The 26,688-nt window shown below is 33.3% G+C and overlaps 1 protein-coding gene across 1 annotated transcript; it reads right to left on the bottom strand.

Annotated features, from left to right (window-relative positions):
- Positions 1 to 19,119: 19,119 nt before the first annotated feature.
- Positions 19,120 to 21,520, bottom strand: LOC131605999 (sugar transport protein 14-like). Its single transcript, XM_058878288.1, has 3 exons — positions 21,056 to 21,520; positions 19,955 to 20,584; positions 19,120 to 19,563 (listed from the first exon to the last, which is right to left on the bottom strand). The coding sequence occupies exons 1-3, from the start codon at positions 21,518 to 21,520 to the stop codon at positions 19,120 to 19,122; spliced, it is 1,539 nt and encodes a 512-aa protein (XP_058734271.1).
- Between the last annotated feature and the right edge of the window lie 5,168 nt (positions 21,521 to 26,688).

The following is a 26,688-nucleotide window of genomic DNA, read 5'->3' as shown; positions in this document are numbered from 1 at the left end:
CATTTCTATGTTTTTATCCTCTTCAACTATTTGCATTTGATCTTGTAGATTTTGCTCCTCAACCTTTTGATTTTCAACCATTTGCAAAAATATTTGAGCCCAAAATTGCCGAATATGGTCGATTGTCTCTTTTTCATATGGTGACGTGTCTGTAAAATTAATCTACAAGTTCAACATATAATAAATTAACAATATTAAAACAATAGTTTACATGTTTTTCATATGATGACTCACCTTTTTATGAAGAAAAAGGAGCTACTTGGACTGCAATGTTTTTCCCCTAGATCTAGGTTTACTGCTGCAGTCTCTGTTCTTAGAATGACATGGGATAATGTTCTAGAGTTGAGAACTTGTTGCTAAGGATCAACAATTCTTTATTTCTTGCATTGGGATTATATTAAATATACTTTGAAAAAAAACGAGGGGATACATATAATAGGTTCATTTTGAACCGGTATAATCCTGATACTGGCCTATTGACAGTCAAACAATCTTCAGTCATTCAATAAATAAACTACCCTCTTAGAAAAATTATTAACACACTTATTAACTGAACAAAGACAAGTCTGTCAGAATCTTCATTTGCTAAAGTATGAAGAAAGTAAATGATGCACAAGCACAAGCATTTATACAAACTAACATATAAATTTGACGCACAATAATTCAATCAACAAACCTTGACAAGTATACTTCCAATTGCAAGTTGTGCTGTTTCCAGGCATCAGGACCATATTTCAACAACAATTCCAAATTTTCCATCCTGCAGATTATTATGAACAAGTTAAATAACTGGAAACAACATGCTAATAATCTAAATCTTAAAACGTTCAAAACATTCCGTGCAATATCATAGAGATAGACCAAACTCGGAGATAACATAATACACCCACTATAACATAAATAGAATGAATATAGCAATAACAGCGCCACTTTTTCTAAGCCAGTGGATTAAAGTTATCCATATATTAACATGTTTATGGTGTTTCTACATCGACTCCACAATCAACTTTTGGCCACAATATGAAATATAATATTCCCTACTTTGACAAAGAATGAATCAGTTTGGATAAATTTCTCCACAACCGGTGATCAGAATAGAAACTTCAGAATAATCTCAAAATAAGCATGATTTTTTAAGAATTAAGATACCTCATGACGTACGTCTTCCGTTTTCATCCGACATCATTCCCTTAAGACTCCTCGCTAACCAAATCGCTGTCTCCCTTGGCGAGACCTTATCTTTGCCGAACGACTTTAGAACAACTTGAAGTTCCTCCAATCTATTCTTCTGCAACAAGTCTGCAGACAATTCCAAGAACATACAGTAGTCTGCTTCTCCATTGGTACCTGTCTGTTTGTGAAAAATATTACAATAAAAAATAAAAGACTTGAAAATTCCTCAAGATTAGTGTGTGCATTACAATAGAAAGCATCCGTTGGGGTGAGAGATAGGATTTCTCCCTTTGTTCTATTTTTTTAGTTTATTTAAATTTACACCCGTTTTAAGTTTAACAGGAGTAATAGATATTTGATTATAATAATATATTTAATTTACGCCCGTTTTTTTAAAATAAGGTGTAAATTATCATATGATAATACTTAAAATGACATTTTATTTACAAAATTGCCACCGCATTTTATATTTACACCCGTTTTTAAAATATCGGGTGTAAATTTTAAAATTATATTGTTGTTGTTGTACTAGTGTATGGTGTATGATGATATTTGGTCTGACTGAATTGATTTATTTAATAGCATAGCAAGCATTGTGTGATGTTATTTAGAAGGATTTGTCAAAATAGCTTATAATATTTTTAATAAATTTTTTTGACTTATTTTTATAAGATTTTTTAAGATAGTTTAATAGTATATAAAAAATATAATCTTAATTTTTAACTAAGTAATATTAATCCCCAATTTATCACTATTAAAAATAGGGTTAAATATGTTTGTGGTCTCTATAAATAATCCAAAATCCAGTTTTAGTCCTTATAAAAATTTGCTTCAAAGAATAGTCCTTTAAAATTTTTCGTCCATATTTTTAGTCCTTACAGTTTATTTGTTTTAACGGAAGCTGACCTAGCACGCCACGTCACTTAAAATCAAACTGCAGAGAAATACATTAAATTGTGGGGTTTCAAACCTCCTTAAAACCAATTTACAAAATGAAAACTTTTCGGATATCAAACAACAACTTGTCACTCTGTGTTCCAGAGGGTGCATAAAAAAGCCTTCGAGAGCTTCGTAGATGATATTCACTTTTGGGTGTTCCTTAAACAAGTTCATTAACAATCACCTTCTCAACCTCTACTCAATATTTGAGAAACTTTATCTTGTTGTTAAACTTTTGATAGAATGCTAGAGAAAGATAATATCTCGTCATGCAAGAATGGTGCATGGGCCTTTGATAAGGAATATTATGTCACCATACATGAAAATAACACTTCCATGATCACACTACAGAGAAACATATAAATATTAAATTGTCATCAAGGTCTTTTTTATGGATACAACAACACGATATTGCAGTACAATTGAAGATTGGTTAAACAAAATATGATTAATTAAAAGCTGTTATAAATATCATCATAGAAATTATATTACCTGAACTCACTTGAAACTGAACTTTCATGTCATTATGTGGCTGCTTCATAAAGAGATAACTAGATGAATGCTCGAGTATCATAAAACACACGCAATCCATCTTTTTCTTCTTTTCAGCATCTTCTAATTTGTTATTGCTGTGATTTTGAATCATATCACCTTGATCTTCATTATTAGCTTTGTGAGCCCTTGTCTCTATATCCTATTAAATATATACTAACCATTCAATTATTTAGATAAGGATATCCTAACATGCACTATAGAATAAGGACTCTATCATTTAGTGGCACAAGTATGATATGGGGATCACATATTGATTTTGTTTTTCTCCAACATATATTGGAAGATATCCCTTTGGCATGTCCGCAGTTTTCGAAGCTGCTCTGTTTGCACCAAATGATGCCTTTCTAATGATAATAGAGAAACGAAAGTCCATAGTTGTATTTATCTAAAAGACTTAGAAGAATTGATTTTTGAAAAGACTAGTAAGCAAGAAGCAAGTTTTTAAAATTGGAACACATTAAGATATGTGAATAATTTGTTGTGGTCCTAAATACCTGTAGCAATGAAATATATATATATATATATATATATATATATATATATATATATATATATATATATATATATATTTCAATGACTTGTGAAGATTGAAAGATTCTATAAAGGAGACAAGAGATATATGAGATCACATATTGCTTTTTTTCTTGCCTTCAAACATTGTCTCCTTAGCTATTGAATTTTCGTAATTTCAAGCGGATTTATATGTTAGCCATTATTATCTTGGAATGTGGGGGTAAGTGCATATTCTTCCATTAAGCTTCCTAATTATAATGTGCAAATTCTTTCATTTTCCCAAATACTCAATGAATTAAAAACCTTTCCTGACAGTGTTATCCTTGTGCAGATTATGATTGGAAAGCTCGGGCATGTAATACATACATTGCTACTTTAAATTGGAAATGCCACGGGATTTGCCGGTCTATTACGAGGATGAAGTATGTTCTCCAAATTGAGAGATGATGAAAATGCATTACGGAGCATGTGAACGTTGCATCATGAACAAGCCCAACCATTCCTTGTGTAATACCACATTTATCGTTAGAGATTTAAAATCCATTCATGAGCTTAATCTAATGCTATAGCATAAGCTTGCTTCTATTAATCTTGATATGTTTTCTGATAAGAAACAACAAGCTTTATTGTATTCTAAAAGCTTCAATACTTGCCACAAAATATGGTAACATACAGATAATTCCGCCTATCAGTTCATTCTATCAAGCATTTCAACAAACAGCTTCTAAGCATTTTCATGATTGTCTGTTTCAACACATCATTTGCACAAATGCAACTTTTTGATAACAACTTAGCATCAACCAACTCATTAACAAACATGTAATTGACAATTGTTTGAGAGAGAAAGAATGTGAAGAATATGCAAATAAGAGAATTGAATGTTTGAAAGAAAGAAGTGAGGAAGAAGGAGAAGAACATACAAAGATAAACTCAATTTTGGTAGAGAATCCAAAAGATATCATTTTGTGTTTATAATTTAGCATCTCGTACGTATGCTTTTGGAAGAGTTGATGAGGCTACATATTCATATTCTGTTAGAGCTACCATAATTGAACTTGCTTCCACTTTCAAATTTAGGGAGGTTTCGAATCCCCGAGATGTAACTTATTTTTCTATAGTTTGACTTTAAGTGCCACGTCAGCTTCCGTTAGACCGAATCGACGGTAAGGACTAAAAATATGAACAAAAAACTTTATAAGGATCATTCTTTAAAGAAAATTTTTAGAGGGACTAAAACTGTATTTTGGATTATTTACAGGGACGAAAAACATATTTAACCCTAAAAATATAATTTAAATAATTTTATTTTTGTTATAAAAATAAAGTTTAATATATTTTTTTAGTCCTTTACCTATAACTCTGGGTCTAATTTAGTCCTCTTTCTTTTAAAAAGACCAATTAAATCCTTTATTTCATCTAACTGTGTCATACTCATCCTTTCTGTCTATTTCACACTAAGGGTATGTTTGGATATCACAAAATGAACGGAGCGGAATGGAATAGAGCGGAGTCGGATGGAGCGGAGTGGAACGGAGCGGAACGAATGTACCATTCCATTGTTTGGAAATTTTAGAACGGAATAAGACAAATTATTCATTCCGCCTAAATCGGAGGGGAAGGAATATGGTGGTAAGTGATGGAATGGAATGGAATCCATACCACTCATTTCCGCTCCGTCCATCCGTTTCTAAATTATCCAAACAACGGAATATTATTTTATTCCATTCCGTTCCGCTCCGCTCCATCCGATTCCATCAATCCAAACAAAGCCTAACGGTGTCAATGTTTTGGTTACATGACATCATAGTCATTATCTTCTTGGTTTTCTATGAACTCAAACAACCCAAATTTTTCAAACCCAGAAAAACTCATTATCATCCATTTTTTTCCAAATCCAAATTTTAAAAATCCTAATGGCTAGAAAATGTGCATGTTTAGTCTTCCTAGATTTATTCTGTAAAATATTTTGTTATTCCAAACTCCAAATTACTTTGCTATAGAGATAATAAAATCTGTTTCAAGACCCAATTTATTCTGTAAAATCTTTTGCTATTTCAAACTCCAAATTATTCAAAGACCCAATTTTTTCTATAAAATCTTTTGCTATTCCAAACCCAGATTTCCACATATCCAAAACAAAGGGTCAGCAACAACCATACACAAACCCTGATCCTCTCTTCCGCTTTCTTCAACTCGCCCAAATTCCGGCGAGGAACAGTGGCGGACGACGGCGAAAACCGCCTCTTCTTTGGCTGGACCTCGCCAGACCACCTTGTATTAACAATAAATCTACATGATTCGGTGTTAGTTTTCTTAAGAAACTCCTCATACGGCTGTGTAACTCGGTGAACTGACTTTTATTTTTAATATGCAACAATGTTGCGGTGAGCATGAGTCGCCACCGACTTTTATTTTGTCCAATGTTAGGAAGGGTAAAAAGTACAGAAAAAGACCTTTTTTAAAAGAAACGGGCTCGGGGGGTAGGTTATGAAAAGGGAAGGTGTAAGCACCCTTTTCATCCGTAGTTATCTACGGGCTCTTAACTTGCTTAGCTCATGTTTTTGTTTGTTTTGAAAGAAGCATAAGGACTTTAGCGTAAATGCGTAGCCTTAGTTTTTTTGAAATGATATTGAAAAGATATTTTTATTGAGCTAGGCAGTTTAAGAGCACTACCCTATTTAACTGGTCTTTTTCTGTAAGTTTTAAAGTTCCCAGGACTATCCATACTATATAGGAGTAGGTAGTCCTTGTTATATTGGACGTGCGGGTCATCGAAGGGTCATCGAGGTCGTTTGAAAGCAACACGTAGAGGTACCATTAGCAAATTCGAAGGGACAATCATCTCTTTTTCGTAGGCAACAGTTCAAGGGACTAGATCATGTATTCGTAGGCAACAGTTCGAGGGACATCGAGGGACCATGATCTTTGATGATTTTTGACTCAAGGGACGTTTGCTATTGGTACCTCTATTATTCGAGGGACACAACCATTTATTCGTAAGGCAACCAAGAGGGGCATACCCTAGAGGTGAGTGCGTGCAAGTGCGTTGGATTCGATTATATTTAATCTTGAGGTTAGTGAGCTAACGGTTGTTTGATTAATCTTACCATACAATCCTAACATACATCTAAGCAATATATATACAATAAAATACGAGAATTTAAAAGTGCAGGAACATAAAGATATTTCACTATAATGTTTACATTTGACCTATATACATTCTAATATTCAAGATACAAAAAACAATAGAATAAACAAGCACGCGTCATACAAGTGATTTGGAGGTGAGAAGAGGAATCGAGAATAACGAGAATTTAAGTTTTTGAAAGTCTAAAAAAAAACTAATTCTAAGGTTATTCTAATCAATTAAAATAAAAAATAAAGATTAATTTTAAAAATTATCTAAGTCTAATTACTAAGTTAATACTAATTATAACGTAATTCTAATTCAATGAAATTAACTCAATTAATTAAAATCTAAGTTGAGATTGATTTTTTTTAGAACTCCTAATTAACTAAATTAGTCTGAATCTTAAGGTTCCTAATCCTAACTTAATTAAGTTAATTACCTAAACAAATAGAAGCTAAAATAATAAGATGGCTGAGGGGTGCAAGTAATTTTGTTGGGCTTATTTCCAACATTCAAGCCCAGATGTGAACTAATAACAAAACAAGAAAAAAAAAACAAATGAGAGTCCATCCCCATCTTCAACAACTCGTATCTCTCTCCACGATTTTCCATGCCCTTTCTTCTTCATTTGGCTTTCTTGCTTTCATTCATGAAGAGTAAACAAACTTTAACCTGAAACAAAATGCAAACAATCAAGCAACAATACAAGGTTTCTACCGCGGAGACGGTGTTCGCGACAAATCATGGTGGTGGCTACGCCGGGTTATTGACACGCCGGTGGTAGATCGGAAAGGAGATTCGGCGTGTGATGGATTTGCAGCAGAGATCGCAACTAGTGTGGTTCGTGGAGGCGGCTTGAGGAGATCGGCGCGGATCGGTGGGCGGTTTCCGTCAAGCTTCTGATTGGCCACGGCTTCATCCTTTTTCTTCTATTTTCCTGCAAAAAGAAATTTGACATTCATGTTATTGTAAAAACAGAGATATTGTTATGGTTAGTGTGTTAAAGAAGATGAAGGTTTGTGTTTTGTTTATGAATTTGGTTTTTTTGTTTATGTGTAATTTACTAGTTTATGTGTTAGATTTGAGAGTGTTGTATGTGGCTAAGAAAGTTTGAATGGTTGTAGTGAAATTGTTTTGAAGGACATAGCTTTGAGGATGAACAAGGTTGTATATGATGGTGAGATTAGTGTTAGAATTGATTTTTTGGGTGGTTGTTGGTATGTCAAAAGCAGTTGTATAAGGGTTAGAAAAATTGGTGAACTTTGTACGTGACAGAGAATGTTTTTTTTTGGGTTTTTTTCCTCTCCCTTTTTTCTGTGATATTTCTCTCTTTTTATAGCCACACATGATATCTTGAATTCAATTCTGATTGATTTTTTGGTTTAATGTTAATTGAAGGTAATTGATTTTTGGAATTAAGATTGAAGATCTTGTGTAGTTATAGGAATTTGATTGAGATTTGTCCTTTGAGAGCAAGTTTATGAAGGGAGACCGATTTGCAAACATGATACATTTGGTTCAATTTTGGAAAGACTAAAATATAATTTTTTTATTATTAACAATATGATAATGATAGCAATGAAACTTATAAAACTACTTAAAATAAAAATGAATTCCTAATATAATGGAAACTAGCAAACACGTGACATAATTTTTTTGATTTTTTTTTTTAATAAACTAATAACTATAAAAAATTACTTAATAAAAGGTAATGATAAAAAATTAATCCCTAAAATTAAAATGAACGAGTATTTGAAGAAATAATCATAATGATAAAATCTAAAACTAAAAAAAAAAAAACTATGGAAATTTAATATGAAAAATAATAAGAGAAAAAAAAAAAGTCAAAATAATGGAGACGGTGGGATTCGAACCCGGAACCTTATAATTGCAAACCTTACACTCTTACCAACTGGGCTATGTCATTTATTTGAAATAAAAATGACATTTTGCAAACATATGAGGGCAAATTTTGGGGTGCAACAGCTGCCCCTGTTCAATCTTCTTAAACCTGAAGAGGTAGATTGGCATCTTTGCCTATCGGGATCTGAAGGTAGAAGATGATTGAACACTTAGTGCCCCAAAAATTTGCCTTGCTGATGCAGGGACCTATGTCGGAGATGGTTTGAATGGGCTCAAAGATGCCACTAATTGGATTGACATGATGTTGTCGGAGGTGGGCTTAAAGATGCCATCCAGATATTGACAGAAAATTGTCTGAGATGGGCTTAAAGATGCCATCCAGGTGTGTCGAGAAGATGTATGATGGAGATGGGCTTGAAGATGCCATCTGACTTGATGTACTTAAGAGTCAGAACGTGTCGTACGTTAGACTGTTTCTGAGGAAAAGACCTAGGTTGAGTCGTACGTTAGACTGGGTCTAGCCTGCATCAGCAGATGTCTGGAAAACCGTGCGTTAGGTTGAAGGAATGAGTCGTGCGTTAGACTGATACCCTGTGTTGAGGAGTATTTGAATGTTGATCGTGTCATTACCGTTCGTAGTAGATGAATTAGATCTTTGAGAGTTGGTCGTGCCAGCACCGTTCGTAGTGCCTGAATTAGACTTTAGGAAATAGTTGATCGTGTCCACACCGTTCGTGATGATGAAATTAGATCTCTGAGAGTTGGTCGTGTCAGCACTGTTCGTAGTAACTGAATTAGACTTAGAAGCAGTTGATCGTGTCCACACCGTTCGTGGTGATGGAATTAGATCTCTGAGAGTTGATCGTGTCAGTACCGTTCGTGGTCACCGAATTAGATCTTGGGGAGATAATCGTGTCTACATCGTTCGTGATGATAGAATTAGATTCTCTTGTCGTGTCAGCACCGTTCGTAGTAACTGAATTAGACTTTAGGAAATAGTTGATCGTGTCCACACCGTTCGTGATGATGGAGTTAGATCTCTTGTCGTGTCAGCACCGTTCGTAGTAACTGAATTAGACTGGGAAGGTCAGTGATCGTGTCTACACCGTTCGTGATAATAGAATTAGATCTCTGAGAGTTGACCGTGTCAGTACCGTTCGTAGTAACCGAATTAGGTCTTTTGTCGTGTCAGTACCGTTCGTAGTAGCTGAATTAGACTTAGTTGGTCATTGATCGTGTCTACACCGTTCGTGATGATAGAATTAGATCTCTGAGCGTTGACCGTGTCAGTACCGTTCGTAGTAGCTGAATTAGATCTTGGAAAGTTGGAGATTTCGTTAATTTGCCGGTGCCTGTATCCTGCAATAGGTATAGTTATGCAATGTCATGATGCATATGTTATGTAATGAGTCCCTCAGAATAAAAGAGAAACTTTGTATGTTATGAATGAATTCATTATGAGGTAATGTATGCAATGTATGAATATGTTTATGCCATATGATATGTGAATATGATTTATGTTGTCTTTATTGAGAAAATAAATCTCTATGCCTTTGTGATTTTGATGTCTGATCTTGTGTTGAAGATGCTCAGCTGGGGGGTTTATGATTTCTGCTTGGGGATGATCAGTAACTTGATGTTCCCTGATTGGGGATTAGAGATATTAATAAAACATGTTGGAGAAGAGCAAAGTTTTGGAGAACCGGTATTGTTGAAGATGTAAACTCTGTTGGGGAGTCCTGTCTTTGTCGAGACGAGTATGTTTGAAGATATCTTCTTGAGAATTGCTCTGTGGGGATAAAATCTTGTGAAATCGAAGCTGTAGGAAGGCATGGATGCCTTGAACATTGCCCCCAGTATTATAGTAACTGTCATTCCTAGATTTGTGTTGATTGGGACACACCACTGAGTATTGATCTAGATGTCCAACTGGACTTGCATAGATTTTCCCCTGCTAGTAGGGACTTTGGAAAGATTCGCCTCGCGAGGACTTTATGAGATGTGCACTATGGGCGTCATGCCCCTCGTAATCATTGACCCAGGACAATGCCCCATGTTGATTGGAAATAGACTAAGATTTACTTGGATACATGCCCCTGATTGTTTTTTGCATCTCTGAGAGATTCTAGGAATCTTGACTTGATTGCCCCTGATGAATGAGATATGTCATGCCCCTTGTACATACAAGCTTTTGACTGACTGAGTCGGGCGTACGAGACGTCTCTGCAGCTTTATCTATCGGGGGACTTTCTGATATTCGTGCTATCATAAGCAACATGCCCCTGTATCATGAACTTAGGAATCATGCCCCTGGTTGATCAGGGTTGGAGGTAATTCTAGTTGTGCTTGGGTGAAGGCTCCTGGTAATTTCAGCAGTTTTGAGAGATCCTTTGAATCTTGGCTTGATTGCCCCGAATATCTGAACGCTTAGTCCATGGGGTATTCCAACCGTTTTTGTGCCCACGAGGGTGATTATAATTTGAGATGTTCATGCTCGAACTCAACGGAGTTCTGAAGACAACTTGTCCCTTGAGAGGGTTAAACTTTTCATCTGCAGCTCATGATGGAAGTTTTCCTGGTGTCAAGTACTTGTTCATATGCAAAGAATGTTTAGTATGAGAAATATAAATCTAATGCAAAGTTCATGTGTGTCTTGAAGTTTTTAAAAAAGATTTTTTTTTTGAAAGGATGTCAAAACATTGATTTTTGTGAAAAGTGGTGTGATACCAACTCAAACGTTTTAGCAAAACTCCTAGGAGTCGGTTTACCGTATTCTCGTTTACAGTATGCTTTCGAATTAACCCTGCTTCAATTAGGACTTTTGAGGGTTGTAACGTGGCCAAGTTCACGGTTTTAGAAGAAAGGATTTTTAGGCTCAAAATTTTATTGGTGCCCACCCCCTTCGTGATGTTCTCCAACCTAAGTTCAGTTAACTCGATGCGAGCATTCATCCTTCAATAGGAGCTTGAGACGATTGAGGAATCGATGAGGTGTTTGAACATGTCAATCATTTACCTTTTATTCTTGGTGTCTGATCACACGATCTTGTTCTTTGAATTTATTGTCACACGACCTCGTCCTTTTGCTAAGGATCTTTTTTTTTTGTTTCATGTTCCTTAACTTTTTCCTGGATAAATTCTTTTGAATTTTGATGTCCAGCGGGATGCCCTAATTTTTGCCTAAGTCACTTGTTTTCAAGTTGTTGACTTAGCGGGTCTTTTTTCTTCTTTCTTTTTTTTTGATTCATTTTTTTCCATTTTTTGAACAGGTTGTATGATCCTGGGACGTCTTCGATTCGTTGGAAAGATCGTGACTACCTCATTTCTTGGTCGATGAGGGATAACCGTTGTTGTATCGTCATATTTTGACCTTCTGTTGCGAGAGATGACCATTGTGGTCTCGACTTTTCCTCAACCTTTTGAAGGATAACCATTGTTGTATCCTTAGATGCGAGCTCCTACTGAATTTTAAACACTCAATCAGGTTAACTGAACACTACCCTGCCCCTAGGTTAAATGTGAGGGTTTTTTCGTATAGAAAAGAAACTCCTACTTCCAGGCTCAAAGGGGTTGGCAAGGGATTAACTTCCTTATATCTCCAGTGTTTGGGAATTTGAAACAATGCCTGTACATCATCAACAGGGTTTTACTCGAAAGCACACTATTTGAGATTATTGGTATTATGCGTTCGTCATTCTCCCTTCAGAGTCATCATGCTTTATCACTGAGAGTTTGGTATCACAAGCAAATAAAAACATATTAGAGCGAGAGCGAATGAATTTTTTCAAGACAAACATATCCAATGCATCGTTATTATAGTTCAAAAACAAACAAGTATTGCATATAGACAGTATTGAACAAGAACAAGAAAGATTACGCATGAAAATGCATGAAATTACGAATTGCCAACATTGAGGAGATGTTCTCCGTATGGACTTATTGCTTCAGAAGATCCATTGAGTCAAAGGAGAACTTCGAATTTGGCCTTTAGGTATGAATGATGATAGCCTTTGCGTCAATCAGGTCTTGAACCTTGTCTTGAAATGGATGACAATCATCGATCGACTGACCAAGTGCCCCAGAGTGGAAAACAAACTAAACGTTCGTATCTGTACTGCAAATTACTCCTAGAGGAAGATATCGACAAAGCCACACAGGAGTTGTAAGCATCCAGATTCAGGGATAGTAAGAATGAAATAGTAAGAAGATGAGAAGGTTGTCCTTTGGAAATTTTGGTTGCAGCTTCGTCTGAAGAGCTTTGACTATTCATCTTTGGACGTCCTTCTATAAGAATCAAGCTCACCATATCCAGTGGGTCATAGCCTCTGATTCGGGGTATGGTACTTTTGAGCTTAAAAGCATGTGGCTAAAGGAAAATAAATCCTCTTGCCCCTCGATAGGAACTGTACCCTTGAGTTTGAAGACATCTGGATAGAGGAAAATAAATCCTCTTGCCCATTGACAGAAGTTTATTATACTTTCGAGTTTGAAAAAGCGTCTGGCTGGAGGGAAATAAATCCTCTTGCCCCTCGATAGGAACTGTACCCTTGAGTTTGAAGGCATCTGGCTAGAGGAAAATAAATCCTCTTGCCCCTGGATAGAAATTTAGGCTCTGGATGATGGCACCTGGAATTGTGCGCCCTAAATACTTGAGATCCTTGAAAAATGTTAGTTAGGTGATTATGAGGAGTAAGTCCTACAAAGAGTTCAAGTTGTTAGCGTACACACAAATCCTGCAAGAAAACCAAAAGGTTAGGGTATAAAGAAATCCTGCGAGGAAACCAAATGGTTAAGGTATAAACAAATCCTGCAAGGAAATCAAGTTGTTAGGGTATAAACAAATCCTGCAAGGAAACCAAACGGTTAGATAATGAATACAAACAAGTCACACAAGTATCCTTAGGTTTATAGGCTTGTATAAGGTTCAAAGGTAAATACCCTCCCCATTGAAGTTTAGTTGGCTCAACCTGTCCTATATAAAGATCGGGCTCTAGGGAGCTCATATCATTGACCTTTCTCGAAGGCGCTTATCTCAGTTTGGCAATCGAATCGCCAACCGAAAAGGTCCCGAAAGTCCAGTCCATATGAGTGTAGCTTCGAGTATCAACCAACTTCAGTCGGAACCAAAGCCAGCCATCTCGCTACTTTCTAAAAGGCCAAAGTTTAGTTCAACTAAGGTTCTAGGGGCAAATTAGTGCTTAATGACACCACGCAGCAGCCAAGTGTTTCCTCGAGTCGGATCCCAAGGAACACCAGGACACACCAATGTGTCACACTAACGATGGCCACCATATCAACCACATCAGTATACGCTGTGCAGTCTCCTTGGTCTCATGCCATTTTCCTAAGGTACTCAGATCCGGGTTAGGATCTCTCACACAAGTAAATACCCAAAACAGTCCTTAAGAATAAAGCATACAAACAAACAGTTAAAAATATTTATAATGAACTAAGCCCTAAGGTAAACCCCTCTTAAAGACTCCCCAGCAGAGTCGCCAGTTCTGTAACTCGGTGAACTGACTTTTATTTTTAATATGCAACAATGTTGCGGTGAGCATGAGTCGCCACCGACTTTTATTTTGTCCAATGTTAGGAAGGGTAAAAAGTACAGAAAAAGACCTTTTTTAAAAGAAACGGGCTCGGGGGGTAGGTTATGAAAAGGGAAGGTGTAAGCACCCTTTTCATCCGTAGTTATCTACGGGCTCTTAACTTGCTTAGCTCATGTTTTTGTTTGTTTTGAAAGAAGCATAAGGACTTTAGCGTAAATGCGTAGCCTTAGTTTTTTTGAAATGATATTGAAAAGATATTTTTATTGAGCTAGGCAGTTTAAGAGCACTACCCTATTTAACTGGTCTTTTTCTGTAAGTTTTAAAGTTCCCAGGACTATCCATACTATATAGGAGTAGGTAGTCCTTGTTATATTGGACGTGCGGGTCATCGAAGGGTCATCGAGGTCGTTTGAAAGCAACACGTAGAGGTACCATTAGCAAATTCGAAGGGACAATCATCTCTTTTTCGTAGGCAACAGTTCAAGGGACTAGATCATGTATTCGTAGGCAACAGTTCGAGGGACATCGAGGGACCATGATCTTTGATGATTTTTGACTCAAGGGACGTTTGCTATTGGTACCTCTATTATTCGAGGGACACAACCATTTATTCGTAAGGCAACCAAGAGGGGCATACCCTAGAGGTGAGTGCGTGCAAGTGCGTTGGATTCGATTATATTTAATCTTGAGGTTAGTGAGCTAACGGTTGTTTGATTAATCTTACCATACAATCCTAACATACATCTAAGCAATATATATACAATAAAATACGAGAATTTAAAAGTGCAGGAACATAAAGATATTTCACTATAATGTTTACATTTGACCTATATACATTCTAATATTCAAGATACAAAAAACAATAGAATAAACAAGCACGCGTCATACAAGTGATTTGGAGGTGAGAAGAGGAATCGAGAATAACGAGAATTTAAGTTTTTGAAAGTCTAAAAAAAAACTAATTCTAAGGTTATTCTAATCAATTAAAATAAAAAATAAAGATTAATTTTAAAAATTATCTAAGTCTAATTACTAAGTTAATACTAATTATAACGTAATTCTAATTCAATGAAATTAACTCAATTAATTAAAATCTAAGTTGAGATTGATTTTTTTTAGAACTCCTAATTAACTAAATTAGTCTGAATCTTAAGGTTCCTAATCCTAACTTAATTAAGTTAATTACCTAAACAAATAGAAGCTAAAATAATAAGATGGCTGAGGGGTGCAAGTAATTTTGTTGGGCTTATTTCCAACATTCAAGCCCAGATGTGAACTAATAACAAAACAAGAAAAAAAAAACAAATGAGAGTCCATCCCCATCTTCAACAACTCGTATCTCTCTCCACGATTTTCCATGCCCTTTCTTCTTCATTTGGCTTTCTTGCTTTCATTCATGAAGAGTAAACAAACTTTAACCTGAAACAAAATGCAAACAATCAAGCAACAATACAAGGTTTCTACCGCGGAGACGGTGTTCGCGACAAATCATGGTGGTGGCTACGCCGGGTTATTGACACGCCGGTGGTAGATCGGAAAGGAGATTCGGCGTGTGATGGATTTGCAGCAGAGATCGCAACTAGTGTGGTTCGTGGAGGCGGCTTGAGGAGATCGGCGCGGATCGGTGGGCGGTTTCCGTCAAGCTTCTGATTGGCCACGGCTTCATCCTTTTTCTTCTATTTTCCTGCAAAAAGAAATTTGACATTCATGTTATTGTAAAAACAGAGATATTGTTATGGTTAGTGTGTTAAAGAAGATGAAGGTTTGTGTTTTGTTTATGAATTTGGTTTTTTTGTTTATGTGTAATTTACTAGTTTATGTGTTAGATTTGAGAGTGTTGTATGTGGCTAAGAAAGTTTGAATGGTTGTAGTGAAATTGTTTTGAAGGACATAGCTTTGAGGATGAACAAGGTTGTATATGATGGTGAGATTAGTGTTAGAATTGATTTTTTGGGTGGTTGTTGGTATGTCAAAAGCAGTTGTATAAGGGTTAGAAAAATTGGTGAACTTTGTACGTGACAGAGAATGTTTTTTTTTGGGTTTTTTTCCTCTCCCTTTTTTCTGTGATATTTCTCTCTTTTTATAGCCACACATGATATCTTGAATTCAATTCTGATTGATTTTTTGGTTTAATGTTAATTGAAGGTAATTGATTTTTGGAATTAAGATTGAAGATCTTGTGTAGTTATAGGAATTTGATTGAGATTTGTCCTTTGAGAGCAAGTTTATGAAGGGAGACCGATTTGCAAACATGATACATTTGGTTCAATTTTGGAAAGACTAAAATATAATTTTTTTATTATTAACAATATGATAATGATAGCAATGAAACTTATAAAACTACTTAAAATAAAAATGAATTCCTAATATAATGGAAACTAGCAAACACGTGACATAATTTTTTTGATTTTTTTTTTTAATAAACTAATAACTATAAAAAATTACTTAATAAAAGGTAATGATAAAAAATTAATCCCTAAAATTAAAATGAACGAGTATTTGAAGAAATAATCATAATGATAAAATCTAAAACTAAAAAAAAAAAAACTATGGAAATTTAATATGAAAAATAATAAGAGAAAAAAAAAAAAGTCAAAATAATGGAGACGGTGGGATTCGAACCCGGAACCTTATAATTGCAAACCTTACACTCTTACCAACTGGGCTATGTCATTTATTTGAAATAAAAATGACATTTTGCAAACATATGAGGGCAAATTTTGGGGTGCAACAGGCTGGATCGGTTGTTGAGGGAAGAAGAGAAATGGGGGTGGCTGAAAGAAGTGTGAGTTATTGAGTTAAAATGGAAGAATGAAGTTATTTTGTTGACAATGTTGAAGAAGGTTGTTGCACGTATCTGGCCGGTTGAAAAGATTGGTGGTAGACGGAGTATTTAAAGATATGAAGAAGGAGAACACTTAACGTGAAGTAACCATACATATGTCTAAACTTTTTTCTTCATTCATTTTATGAGATATGCTTTTGTTGGTTTGTGATTGGTAAGAGAAAGGAAATAGAATTTTGAGCGGAGGGAGCTAAAGAAAAATGGAGAAGAAGAGAGAGGAAGGTTTTAGAAACTCAGAAATGAGAAAAAAAATTTGTTTTGGCTTCTACTTTGTTCAAATCAGCGCCACTTGTTATAATGTTTTGACTTTGACTAACGGATCTGATAGAAAGGATAAACATAGCATGTTTTTAAAAGATACAGGATTTAATTGGTCCTTTTAAAATAAAGAGAACCAAAATGGGCCCAGAGATATAGGTAAAGGACCAAAAAGGATATTAAGTAGGGATGGCAATGGGCAGGGTTTGGGCAGGGTACTATAGTACCCGTCCCCATACCCGCAGTTTAAAAAAATTCCCGTACCCGAGCCCAAACCCGCGTGGGTATCAATATTCATGCCCGTACCCGTACTCTGTGGGTACCTCAATGCTCATACTCGTTCCCGTTTACCTGCATTTATAGTAAAATTAAATCGTTTAGTTACAAAATATCATATAATTTAAGTCTTTTTAACAATATTAAAAAAATTATGTATGTTATTATTGAGTTAAGAAAAAAATAAACAATTTTATTAAAATGTGTAATGATTTAATAGCGCTATATTTTTTTAAAAAAATTAGAATCATGCATTTTTATATAATAATATAAATGACATTATAGAAATATGTTGTGTGGGTATGGGGCGGTTTGGGTAGTAAGGTACCCGTGCCCGCACCCATACCCGCATATTTTAATGGGTAATTACCCGTGCCCGTGCCCATACCCATTTTTATGGGTATTTACCCTACCCGATATGGGGTTTTTTGTGGGTACCCACTGGGGATGGGCCAAATTGCCATCCCTAATATTAAGCGTAAAAATAATATATGTAAGTTTATTCATAAGCGCATATTTTGATTTTTCGTTAGGTCATAAGTTGTAAATAAGTTATTTATTCAAATAGACTCATAGTAACGTGATTGAGTTTTAGGTTGTGATTAACACATGACTCTAGAAGTAGGTGTATCGTAGTGTCTTGACACATATTTGTGTAAAAAACTTGTATGATATTCATATACCATGTGTCAAAAAAGTCAAGCAAATATTCTCAAAAAATAATTTATTTTGTTTCAATACTTTTTTAATCAGTGTCTGACGTTATGATGACATTGATACAACACTTATCAGACAATACAATACAAGAATTTTTTTTCAAAAAAATATATTTTTTCTCTACTTTAACACATTATATATATATATATATATATATATATATATATATATATATATATATATATAAAAGGAATTTAAAATGGTTAAATATGTATTAAAACATATTGGCTTAATTGCACCTTTGGTCTCTGTAAGTTAGTGAGTTTTTGATTTTCGTCCCTGTAAGTCTTTTTTTTGGGTCTGAGTCCCTATATTTCACTTTCGCGTTTGTTTTAGTCCCTAAAATAAAAATCCGCAGGAAAATTCGCAGGAAAACCTGCGGATTTTGGCTTTAGGGACTAAACCGCAAGCAAAAAGTAAAATATAGGGACTCATACCAACAAAAAAAACTTACAGGAACGAAAATCAAAAACTCGCTAACTTACAGGGACCAAAGGTGCATTTAAGCCAAACAATATTATTAATAAAAAATATTTTAATTGTTTTAGTAATAAATAGATAAATGTAACTCACACACACATATGAGAACGTATCCTATGAGAATGTCATTTTTATGTGATAAAATAAGAATGAATCTGAACCATTAAATTTTAAAACAAATGATGGAGAATAGAGATAAAAAAGAATGACACATAATCTCCACTATTTATTTTAAAATCTAATGGTTCAATTCATGCTCATGTTCTTACATAAAAATGGCATTCTCATAGTATATGTCGTCCGCACGCACGCACGCACGCACGCACGCACAACACACACACACAACACACACACACACCAACACACACACACACACACATTAACATTAATATTCACAAAACATATAAGTATGGCATTTTCAAAACTTCTCACTCTTCCTACTCAAAATGCCAACAATATTTCTTGGTTGAGTTTGTTGACATGTTATGCATGTTCATTTGTTATTCTTTCTTGTTTTCCGTCGGCAATAATTTTCTTCCAGAATCAATAAAAATTAAAAATTTTAATTTTAATTTTAATTAAAAATATTTTAATTTTTTTAATAAGAAATGTAAGTCAAACATTATCATATTTTTTTTCTTAGTTTTTTTTAGTAATTACTAAAATAATATGCAAATAACAAATAAAAATTATGCGAAGAATATAGTCCACTTTCAAGAAAACATTAATATTCACAAAACATAAAAGTATGGCATTTTTAAATCTTCTCACTTTCCCTATTCAAAATGCCAACAATTTTGTGTGGTTGAGTTTGTTGACATGTTATACATGTTCATTTGCTATTCTCTCTTGTTTTCCATCAGCTACAATTTTCTTCCAGAACCAATGATTCTCAAAGAGAAGATAAATTTCTTCAATTGGAACTTGCTTTGTTTCAGGCAAGAGAAAGAATACAAAACAACTCATGACAACAATCAAGCCTCCAAAGAGCAAGAAGATTCCATATTTAAGGTGGCAGAGTGATGTAAGAAAGAATTGTGCAACAATGGCAGTGAAGATCATGTTGACACACACAACAACACTTTGCGCAGCTGATCTTATCTCTAATGGGAATAGCTCACTTGGAACTAACCATCCTAAGGGCCCCCATGATCTTCCATATGCTAACACAAATAGAAAAATCACAATGACTAGAAAGATACTAACACCAAATGTTAGTTGTTTGCCTTTGCCAAACTCAAGAGCCAAAACTACTGCTGTCGCAACCTGCATATTAAAATTTTCCCATATATTAGCAATTAAATATGCAAATATGCAGTTCGGTCCAGTGTACCTACGTTTGCGAATATACAATTTAATTAGATGGTTCATTTTAGTTTTTAAAACATCGCTAAAATTGTTAAGAGTCTCACATCTAATAATATATGGTTTCAATATGTGCTTATAAGGGGGTGCAATCTCCACTATACTAGTCGGTTTTATAGGAATAAGACAGATTCAACCATATTTATTAATATGGTATCAGATACAAGTTTAAAGTCTGTTGGGCCACCTATTAGTAGGTTTCTACTACCGATCAAACCATATTTCTTAACAAAAACTACAATGAAAATTAAAATTAAGGAGAAAGCCAAAGCTGGCATGAGAGAGAACTTACCATGCACAAGAACATTTGAACACCTGCATCTAAAAAGAAAGCTCTCCTACCAAACTTGTCAACATAAAACATAGAGATCAAAGTGGCAAGAACAAGTGCAACACTAGTTATGGTAGAAGAATAAAGAGCTGCTGCAGAGCCAAATCCAAGAGTCTGGAAAATGACAGGTGCATAAAAGAGGATAGAGTTGTTGCCTGTTAATTGTTGGAATGCAGGAATAGCCAGCGCACCAATTACGAATTGTGGTCTATTCTTTTTCAAAAGAAGATTTTGAAATGGATTCTTGATGGATTGTGCTTCTCTACTTGCTTCAACAAGATCTTCAAATTCAGCGTCCACATTAGAAGTACCTCTAACTCTCTCCAAAACATTTCTCGCCTCTTCCATTTTTCCTTGTTCTACAAGACTGTTTGGTGTCTCAGGACACAATAAACCACCAATAAACATAACCAATGCTGGAACTACAGCTAAACCAAGAGATAATCTCCATCCCCAAGGATGAATTTTCTCAGTTCCATAATTTATGAAATTAGCAATCAATATTCCCAAACATGTTGTTAATTGAAAAAGTTGGTTCACTGCTCCTCTCACTTTTGCTGGAGCCATTTCTGACAAATATAGAGGAACAGCCTAGACAACAACAAAAAACACAACATATTAATTAGTATATATAACAAGATGTTTCAACATATGAAGCACTAACACATATACAAATAGAGATCAGAAATGCCGTTACTAGTAATAATTTTAAAAAATAAATATATTGTATCTAATCCTATTTGTTTGGGTCGGACATTGACACATATTGAAGACCAACACACATTTGTTAAGCGGTGTTTATGCTACATATGCGTTGAACACCAGATACAAATTTGCTCAAAGGTGTATGTGCTACATATGTGTTAACCACCTTACACACATTTGTTCTAAGGTGTTTGTGCTATATATATATATATATATATATATATATATATATATATATATATATATATATATATATGTCTCTGTGTGTGTGTGTGTGTGTGTGTGTGTGTGTGTTGAACACCACACACACATTTATTCAAATATACATGATATTCATTAACCGCAATTTGTGCTTACCTGATTACCAAATCCAATGCCAATGCCGAGGAAAATACGACCAAGGAGTAACATAGCAATGTTGACAGCAGAAGCATTTAGGATAGCTCCAATGAAGAAGCTAATAGAACCTACAATAATACTGGCTCTCCTTCCTTTGTTCTTTGTTACAGATGAAGCACCAAACGTGGACACCAAAGCAGCAAAATACAAAGATGATGTAAAAAGTGTCAACATTTGATCATCATATTTACAATAATCAGTTTCTGCCATGTGTGCATGTTTCCTCTCATAAACATGAGGGAAGAATTCAATCAAGAAATCATCCATGGAAGTAACTCCACCTGAAACACCAAGATCATAACCAAAAAGAGAGCCACCAAGAGCACCAACAATGCAAGAAAAGATGAAGTATCCTGTAATCTTGTACTCATAAAGATGAGCTCTTTTGAGAGCACATGCATCTGTAAATCCACCACCTACCATGTTTCTTTTATGTTTTGTTTTTGTATTGATTTTTTCACATGTGTTGTTTTGCCTCCCTTTTTGTTGGATTCTCCGACATAAATAATAAAAGTTTTTCATTAGAACATTCTCTGCAGGGCTTTTATAGATTCTTCTACATTCCTATTTTAAGCAATAACAAATTTATGAGATAAAAATAAGAAAACAGTTGAAGTAAGGTAAGATTATGCGTTGGAGTAAAGTTGAGATTGGTTTCATTGAATAAAAATAGTCATTAATAAATTTGTTGGACTTTTGAAAGACAATGCAAAAATTTGTCACACACAACAACAATTGATAGTTACAAAGTTTTTATAATTAACATAAAAAGATGAATAATTATATTCTTACGAGGAATACTCTTAGGAGTATATATTGACAGTAAAATTATTATACAGTATTTTTACACCATATCTCTTCAGCTTCATTTTGAATATGGTACATATTTCAACTTACATAAAAATAAATAAAAGTAAGAAAGTAGATGATGTTTATTTAAAATTAGGCGTATATGTGAATTCTAGTGTCACTGTATCATTTCTCTATTCTTACACCAAAACATTTACTATATGGTATTTACGGTTTATTAATACGTTGAATATAATTAACATTATTTTGTTATAGAAATAAAATAATTTTTTATTTAAAAAATGATGTTTTTTTTTTGTTTTTTTTATTGAGGAAGACCGATATAAAATTGCATGATTAACCAACTTAATCACTTTATGAACCAACATTTTACGTATTATTAACCAACTTTGTTTTACAAATAATTTTTTTAAAATACATGGATGTTTATTAACTAAATAATGAACAATATTTTATACATCATTAGCCAACTTTGTTGATACACTAATCATGCATATAAAATCGTGTAATTAATCAAGCTCATCATTTCATTAGCCAACATTTTACATTTCATTAATAAACTTTATTTTACTATTAAAAATCATTTTTAATATCTAAACGTATATTAATCAAACAATGAATAATACTAGCCAACAATTTACACATCATTAACCAATTTTATTCATGCATTATTCATGTCAGTATTTACGGTCAAACTTTATTGTTCATGTCACTGTTCATCGTATTTGTGAACAGCGAATACGGTATACGTGTAAGAAGTGGTGTAAAACTAGCATTGTTGTTCATTATATATGGAAATGGCAAGATAATAATGGCAAAATTTGACCGTGGTGATTACGAATGAATTAAAATTAATTGTGCGTTATAATATATGATTAATAAGTAGATGTTTTTTAATAGTTAATTGTATAATTTTTTTATAGAAAAATTTATTTTAAAAAATATTATTTATCACTTTCATTTATTTTAGGGTTAAATATATAAACCCCCTGCAATGTTAGCGAATTCAGGTTTTAGACCCTCGTAAAGTTTGTTTTTAAAACAACCCTCGTAATATCTAGATTCCCTCATTATAGCCCCTAATTGTCTCAGATTCTAATTTTAAGTGACTTGGCAGTCCAGTTGGATTTTTATTTTATTTTTTATTAAATTTTTAAAGTGACGTGGAATTCCTTAATATATATTTTTTTAAACTGTTTTTTATAGCATTTTTTTACTTTTTTGTAATAATATATTTTTTTTGCGTCCTTTTAAATTATTTTAATTAATATTTTTTTATGATTTCTTAAATTATTTTTATGAATAATTTTTTAAAATTATAACATTTGGGCCTAAGCCCATTTTTGTTTCCATAGGAGTCCCTGTTTTCATTTTATTAGGCCATATATGTCATTACCTTATAAACACTAATGTTTATTTACTAGAAATCGATGTGAGACTTCTTTTGAAAAACCAATGTCTACTATCTTCTTTTTCATTTCATTCACTACCCTTGCTATCCAATTGCAAGGCGGAAAATTTGACCATACATGCAGATAAAATGTGTTCTAAAGGAATTGCTATCCAACTCCAAGTTATAAAATGGTTAGAAAACGGTAAAAAGAAAGCAAAACTATCTAACTTCGTTCACATTTCTCATTGAATGGGAAGAGAGTAGAACTACTGGAAGTTCTTGTAAAAACGTCACCACCACCCATATATAATAAACGTATCGTACCTATCCATGCATTGTTCATCACACATTTCTCATTGAATGGGAAGAGATTAGAACTTTATTCAATGCTTAGTGTTCTTGATCATGGTTTTTTCAAGTTTTCATCCAGAGTATCACCATGCTAAATAATACTCTAAAATAGTTAATTATAAGATAACTTCAAACGTGTTCAAAACTGCCATAAAAAATATCGTGATGAGACGAAACCATACATTACTCTTCAATAACAACATATTCTTCAACATTAACATATTCTGCGACACTTGTCATACCCCAAAATTTGCCCTCATATATTTGCGAACGCCATTTTATTTCGAATAAATAAATTGGCACAGTTTGTAAGAATTTGAGCGTAAAAGCTACATTAGCGCGAGCAGTGGCGGAGCCAGAAAAATTATGTAGCCTGGGCAAATTACCACCGACTTCATAATTTTCTACCAAGAAAATATTTGACATAATAATTTTTATTTGAACTAGTTCTAAAACCGGTTTCTCTCAAAACAAGTTATATCACAGTCATATTTTTTCTTTACGCGATATTTTTTTTCCATAAAATTCATTCTATTTTCAAAGTGTATCCAAGTTCTAGCTAGACATTTCAACAAACTAATTTTTTTCAAAATAACTCCTAGATCAAAAGTATAATAATTTAAATAACAAATACAAATTAGTAAAATTCAACAGCTGCTCTTGCTATCCTGTTGACTCCAACCTTCCAACTTCTCACTTAGCATCATCCATTATAATATATACTCAATGAATAAATTAAAAAAGATTTTTCAGAACAAACATTATAAACATAACATATTCTGCATAACAGACAATAAATTGCATAACATTTAAAAATTCTGAACACCGGAAACTAAGTTTTTTATCCCTAACAAATGTTCTTCGTTTGAGATATCACCATAAAATCTATCAAACATCTTCAACGTCTGGAAATTCTGGATTACTGCGAAGAGAATCTGTATCATCTTGGAAAGGACCTGCTAACGTATCACCAAAAAATTCATTCACACTACCACTTATTACACTACAGCTTCCAACTGAACTCACAAAAAGAGGAAGAAATCGGTTGAAACATTTTGTCGAACACGTAACGCGCGAGTTGCAAAATGGTAGCAACTGCAAGTCGGCAACAATCCTCTGCCATTTCACACACCACAAAGGAACCAGCGGTACAATACAACAATCAGCATCATGAAATGAAAGTATTGAAGAAAAAGAATCAAGAGATAGGTTGAGAGGCGTTTTATCGAAGATAGTTACGAAAAGAAACCGAGAAAAATTGAAAAAGGGATAGTGAAGAGCCCGGGCAGCTGCCCGACCTAGCCGGGCGCTGGCTCCGCCCGTGAGCGCGAGATCCCGGGCACGAATCCCACTTCTAACATTTTCCCTTTTAGTTGCCTTTTAATTTTAGTTCTAACTTTATTTTCATTTATTCAAAAATCACAAAAATTGCATTTTTTATCATTTTAATTTTAATTTTCGTACTAATTAAATAGGCATTTTTTAAAATAGTCAATTTTCACTTTTATGTATTTTTTAGTCAAAAATCACCAAAAATCATAAAATATTAAAAAAATATATATTATTTTTTTCATCATTTAATTATTATTTTTGTATTTATTTATTAGGCATTTTTAAAATATTATTTTTTTTATTAAAATCTTTATTTTTTGTATTTTTAGTCCAAAAATCATTAAAAAAAATTTTAAAAAGATTTTGTTCATATTTCTAAATATTGCATAATTGTGTAGTTTAGGAAAGAATCAACATAATTAGTTAAATATTTCTGAAATCAAAATCAAATTATATTTGATTTAGAGTTATGATTTATTAATTAATTAATTGATTCTTTTAATATTTTTGTTAACCTAATTTTTATGTATAAATAGCACTAGGTTCTACACTTTTGAAAAAAAACTAACAATTACCAACTTTTCAATTCACTCTCTCACAACTAAACCTTTTTTTTTTACACCTTCAACCCCATTCTCCATTCCTAATTTCTACATTATACTAACATTCTTTTTTTACACACTTTTCTTCAATCTCTTTTCTTTCAAGAGTCTCTTCAATATTTTTTGTTGTTTTTTTTCTTGGTTCATGGCCAATGATTTCATATGAGGCCTCCCTTTACAAAAGTTTTTCTCAATTTTAAATCTTTCAAAAGGTTTTGGCCAATGATTTAACATGAGGCCCCCTTTTCAAAAGTTTTTCTAATCTTTTCAAAAACCTTTGTTGCTACATTTTAGCTTAAATTTATGTTTTTACAATCATAATATTTTTTTAAACCCTTGGAAAATTTTGCCCTTTTAGCCATGATCTAACTTTCTGAACCTTTCTTTATTTCTTGGGAATATTTAGATTATATGAGGCCAAACCCATTTTATAATATTTTTATTTTATTATTGTAACAATTATCATTACTAACTTTTTTTTATTATAATTTACTAATCGTTTTTGTTAATTACTTTTATTATTGATATTATATTATTGTTATTATTACTATTATACTATTATTATTTTTATTACATTATTATTATTACTATTATTATTCTTATTTTTTTGCAGGTACTTCCTTTGGCTAAAGAGGAGCGGTGCAGGAATATGGATTTACCATTGTTAGGGCATAAAGCTTTTGCCTCTTTGAAAATCCCATTGGCATCCCATGCACCTCCAGCCACACCATATCAGATCAAATCCTGGTTTTTCTTTAATTCATTTTTTTAATTATAGGTTTATTGTTTTATTATTTAAATTTTCACTAAAACCTTAATTTTTTTTCTTCTCAAACCATAAAATTCATGTTATTTTCATAAATCACTCTAAAATCTTTTTTGATAAAATTAATTTGTTTTTTTAATTTAAATTAATAATTTAGAGTAATATTTATTTTTAGGTTTAAATAACTAATTTTTAAATTTAGGTTAATTCAACAATAACATTTTTAGACTTAGGTTAATTTAATCAAATTAGGATTTTTAGGCTAATTAATAATTTAGGTTTAATACTTTAAATTAATCTTAGTCTTAAAAGGTTTTTTAGCCATTAGGTTTTTCTC

The sequence above is a fragment of the Vicia villosa genome, linkage group LG5, assembly GCF_029867415.1.
Source record: "Vicia villosa cultivar HV-30 ecotype Madison, WI linkage group LG5, Vvil1.0, whole genome shotgun sequence".
NCBI lineage: Eukaryota > Viridiplantae > Streptophyta > Magnoliopsida > Fabales > Fabaceae > Vicia > Vicia villosa.
Note: the sequence above shows the minus strand (reverse complement) of the source record. Positions and strands in the feature narration are given on the sequence as shown.